Genomic DNA, 5,293 nt, shown 5'->3' with positions numbered 1-5,293 from the left:
GCTAGATAGTTTAGGGCAAATTGGTTTAGAAAAGTCTTATTGAAGGAGGTTTGGATGTCCTACAGTTTATATACGATTGAAATTGGGAATTGATCCTAAATTACTCGCTTATTACAACTGGGAGACCATGTTAGTTTCCTATAAGGATTCTAATAGGAGAATCATATGGATTGTTTCTATATATAAATAGTGGTCACTGCTTTCATAGAAAACTGCCTCAGTATTGGACTTAGACATATTGTAAGTCAAGCATATTATTTTTGCAAGAGAGAAGAAGTTTACTATTGAAGTCGACTATGACTTCATCTTCTTCATTGTTTTTAAAGGTCAGATTATTCTTACATGTCTTTCTTTAGCTTTAGCGACGAAGGTTTTGAATTTAGGTGCCAAAGGTGGTTAACGGTTGTTCGAGTAAAGATTTCTCTGAAGAAGGCTCCTCGAACCTCAGCAGAGCTCCTCAAGGGATTGGTACGTTGGATATGTAATCAGGTTCTTACTTTTTAATGTGCTACAATAAGAGAACAAAGTTAGTTCTGAAATGTGCGTTTGTGAGGCCTTAGGTATAGGCCTTGAGGCTTGCAATCAAAACTAACTAAGTGCTAGGTGTGCCACTGCTATCTCGGCATAGCAGATGTAGAATAAGTCTGTTTTAAGTTGATTACTTGCGCCCCAAGTTACTTAAACTTTTTGCTATCAAGGGATTGTCATGGATGAGTTAAGTCTGCATTAAGTTCTTTTTCTTGCCTTATAAACAGGGACTTTTAGTTCATAGTCTTGTATGTTTGAATGAAGGGAGTCCAGAGCACCTTAAATCATTTGTTGATTCCAAACTATTCTTAACGAAAACATATCCATTAAGCTAATCAGATCTAGATGCAAACGAGACTTTTAAAATAGAGAAACAGGTGGGAATAATTTGAATACATGTTGAAGAGTGCATTAAGTAATAGATCTACTAATTTAGAAAACAAACAAAGAGCTTCGGGCAAGATTTCACCTTGTCTGGCAAGGTTGAACTTCTTGGAGTCACTTCTCTTTGAATTTACAGGGTTTATATGCTAAAAAATGATGGATGGTAAACAAGTTTACTCGAGAGAATCGATACTACAACACTAAGGGCGGTAGCATAGCTTTTATACTAGACAAGAGATTGCTTTTTCAGAGAACTATCACTAAAAATGATTGAATATGGGTTGATTTCAGCTTTTGGATGCAAATTTGGCTTGAGAGTAGAGTTTGTATGTTTGTTTGTTTGGTTGAGTGTCCTTATCTCTAGGGCCTCTTCTACCTTTTATAGATAGTTTGGTCCGACTGCTATATCTTTTGCTCTTGCCCGAAAGCCTTTTTTTTTTCCTGATAAAACTATGAGAAGCAATTGGTCTTTTGCTTAATCTATGATCTAACTCAACATTATTCAAAAGTGTGGAAATATTTTTTGGAGATAAGATACATAAATGGGAAATTAAAGTAATTTAAATGATAATTAAGTACCTTCTCATAAATCCAGAACCCAGTGCCATCACCTCCATCTCCTCTATACGTCTTTGAATCGTAGATTCGTAGTACGGATCCTGAAAACATTCACCCACCTTTCAAAATAATCCCTAAGATAATGAAATAATATAACGTAATTAAATTTCCAAAGAAGAAGGAGTGAAGTGAGAGTAGCTAATTAAATACCTTCATGGAACCAAAGAACAAGCATCCCCAACAAGTGAACATGATGTAAAAAGTATCTACAAAAACAAAAAATTGTCACAATTTTCATGGATTCCCAATTGAAATCCACCACAAACTACACAAAAACATATATAAAAAGTAATTAGGAAAATATAATACTTACAGACATTCTTTATGTTTTCATCACTGAGATGCACAATGGATTTGTGGGTTATGAGGTCTCTCTGGCCTTCTATGTGCTCAACTAGAACTGCCATCAAAGGCCAATCTGGGAAAGCATTTGTTCTGCAGAAAGAGGCTCTTTTGCTCTTTTTCCTTGATTCAATCTATAAAACCAAAATTTAATGCAGAAAATGGTTTTGACATATTCATAAAAATTTCATTTTTTTGAGGACTAAGAAATTATCAATATGGTTAATTACCTGCTTGCAACCGCTGAATAGTTCAGAGCTAGAAGACTGCCTAAGCTGCAAAAGAAAAGTACTCAAAAGCATTTCCATGTACCATATTTTTTACAAGACAAGACACTCAACTTCTCTAATCTACGCATTGAAGGATGAGCAAACTATTTTGGCCAACTGGCCTAATCCACGTCCACCCATGTCCCGTTTCAAACGTAGCAAGAAAATTTAAAATAAGGAAAAAGGTTGGATGTTTACCAATATGGTAGATGAGCTGCTGATGTCCAACTTTGTTGTTTGGAGAGAAGAGCTGTGAATGTGTGGAGTGGTAATGGTGAATGCCATGATAGCTTTTGCCATTGTCTCCAATGAGTTGAGCAGCACTGCCAAATTCAATTGTAGGAGTTTAGGTAACAATTTTTGTTTTTCTTTGGTTTGGAGGGAAAGTGGATAAGAGAACCATTTGCTCAGCCGGTTAAGGCATATGAAAAATTGAAAAATTGAAGCTTAAGGCATATGAAAAGTTGAGAAATTAGACTAAATAAATATTTTAACAGAAATTGTCAACTGGCCTATTACCTCAGCTGGTAGCTAACGACGCGAAGGTCGCAGGTTCGGGACCTTATTATTTTGTTTATTTATCTTGTTTTACTTTATTATTTTGTTTATTATCTTGTTTTATTACTTCATTACATTTTCATTGTCCTTCCGAATCGATTTTCTAGGAAAATCCGTCTATTTTCCCGGAAACCCAATTCGATTTTCCCTGAAAAATTCATGGGGAGGACTGGATTGTTCGATCTGGAAAGTCACTTCGCCTTCCATGGTGCTTACCACAGCAACCGAGTTAATATTTTGATCCACACACTGTTTGTGTGGCCGATTTTCTTCACCTTTCTGGTTCTCTTCTACTTCACACCTTCTCTCTACAATTTCCCGAATGGTTTCTGTTTGAATTTAGGGTTTGCTTTCACTGTAGTCTATGCTGGGCTTTATGTGTGCTTGGATAAGAAAGCTGGGTCTGTTGCTGCTCTGCTCTGTGTTCTCTGCTGGGTTCAATCCACCCTGCTCGCTAGCCGTCTTGGGTTTTCTCTGTCATGGAAGGTGAAGTAACCTTTCTCCTTTTTTTGATTTTTTCGGTGATGATTTTATGGTTCTAAGGATTTGGTTTTTGGGTTTGATATGATGGCTTTCTAACTTTTTAATCTGATTAAATTTGCTGTCTTTTTACTGAAATTAGGTTAGGGTTAAGCACTTATGGGTTAGGAGTTTTGATAGTTTTGTTGACCAGTTCAACTTGGCAATCTCTTGGCTTTGCTCTGGGTTTTTTGCATTGATATCATAGGACCCAATTGTCCCACTTACGAACAATCTCTAAAAATTAAGATACGACACGCCATGGATACGACAAATAAAAATATATGATTTCAAACATAATTCATCATTCAAGTTCAAGTTCATTTGAATTGTTTGCGAAGAAAAGATGGAAATCTAATCTTCTTTATGTACAGTAGAAGCGTGAGAGTTGTATTCATGGTTTTAATTAGAGAGAAGCTCTTTGTACTCATCAACTTTCGATTGTAGCCGTCTCTTATTAATTTTGGGGACATTCATGTTTGTTTAGGTTTGCTTGGACTTTAGCTTACCTGATTTCCCGTTTGGTCTGCTTTGCCTTGTTTTTCTGTTTCCAACGTTTTGCAGTGTATTTGAATGAAATCTCAAGTCGGCCAAAATACGAAAATTATTAATCTTTCCTTCTTAAGCATGTAGATAAATTAACAATGTAATCTAAGAGTTACGTATCGAAAACTCGAGTCCTAATTCTTTGAGGAATCACTTATCCAGGTTGTGTTGGCTGCTCAGTTGTTCTGTTGGACTGGACAGTTCATAGGCCACGGGGTGTTCGAGGTAACTGAGATTTTGTAATTTGCACTGCTTCCATGTTCCTAATGCAGTATACATCTCAGGATAATCATTTTCTTGACCGAAAGCAGCAATATATGTATATACCTCACGACAACATTTCTTTTCAGAAACGAGCACCAGCTTTTTTGGACAACCGTGTTCAAGCATTTCTAATGACTCCTTTCTTTGTGCTGCTTGAGGTAACGAATCTAAATCCTTTCCGAACCGGAAATGGTTTCTCTTGTTGGTGATGAGTGAGTCAATTTTGTTCTTGCATCGTGCAGTGTCTTCAATCGGTATTCGGCTATGAACCATATCAAGGGTTTCATGCAAGTGTGGAAGAAAAGATAGAAGCTCGGATTAAGGAGTGGAGGGACAAGAAACAAAAGAAAATCACCTAGCTTAGATGGGCTATATCAGACTGTAATCACTAAACTAGTACTGTTTAACCGTTTGTAAAGAATGGGATTAATGTATTAATCTGTAATCTCTATCCGTACTTAACCAGTCTCTGGTTTTTCAACTCCCCTGTCCTTCATTGATTTTCTTACTCTCATAACTTTGTTCTGCCGGCCCGAACTTGCATACATGTTGCTATGTTAGCTAGAAGAACGTAGTCCTGTCTTTCTTTGTCTTTGGCTACTGAAAATTTTTCATTTTATGCGCCAATGGTGGCTGATAGTTGTAATAAACTGAAGGATAATGTTTGTGTGCATCGCAAGGGAAGAGTACATCTTGGTCCACTCGCTTACAATTAACGAATTTTTTATTCTTCTTTCATCGATAGGAGATTTTTTATCTTCACATCCTTACTTGCCTCCTCACGTGTGGTAAATTTTCAAACCAAATATATAGACAACACAAATTGGGTGAAGAGAATTACGTGTAGCTCCTGGACTTCACAAGTGGTTAGCTTGTTCTGATACCATAAATATAGTTGAAATTCCATTGTGAGTAATATAAGTAGTATAATTTCTTATAAACCCTTGTAAAATTCTCTTTTCATCTATGTGTACTTTTTTACCGTTACATTCCCACGATAAGAGTCCAAGACCGGTTCTAGGAACAGACACCCGGGAAAGCTGCTTTAAACATGCTTTTGCCAGCCACAAAAGCTTGTGCCAAAAATCAGATATTCTGTTACACTATCATTAATTGGTCCTACAAAACTGACTGACTTATGGGTCCGTATGGAACTACTTTTAGAAAACTTCATTGGAAATTTTTTTTATTATTTAAAATTAAAAATAAAAAGTACTTAATAAAAACTAATCGCACGGTATATGATGAACGAAAATGATTGAAAG

The 5,293-nt window shown here is 36.3% G+C and overlaps 1 protein-coding gene and 1 pseudogene across 1 annotated transcript; one reads left to right on the top strand and one right to left on the bottom strand.

Moving 5' to 3' along the window:
• Positions 1-1,343: 1,343 nt before the first annotated feature.
• On the bottom strand, positions 1,344-2,456 carry LOC103931316 (annotated as a pseudogene).
• A 38-nt stretch (positions 2,457-2,494) lies between these two features.
• LOC103931285 (2-hydroxy-palmitic acid dioxygenase mpo1-like) lies at positions 2,495-4,509 on the top strand. Its single transcript, XM_048587847.1, has 4 exons — positions 2,495-3,185; positions 3,927-3,989; positions 4,115-4,186; positions 4,271-4,509. Exons 1-4 carry the CDS (start codon positions 2,859-2,861, stop codon positions 4,385-4,387), a joined length of 579 nt encoding a protein of 192 aa, XP_048443804.1. The 5' UTR covers positions 2,495-2,858; the 3' UTR covers positions 4,388-4,509.
• The last annotated feature ends 784 nt before the right edge of the window (positions 4,510-5,293 follow it).

The sequence above is a fragment of a genome, unplaced genomic scaffold, assembly GCF_019419815.1.
Source record: "Pyrus x bretschneideri cultivar Hongxiangsu unplaced genomic scaffold, Pyrus_bretschneideri_v1 Contig27, whole genome shotgun sequence".
In the NCBI taxonomy this organism is placed as follows: domain Eukaryota; kingdom Viridiplantae; phylum Streptophyta; class Magnoliopsida; order Rosales; family Rosaceae; genus Pyrus; species Pyrus x bretschneideri.
This window is presented reverse-complemented; position numbering and strand designations above follow the sequence as displayed.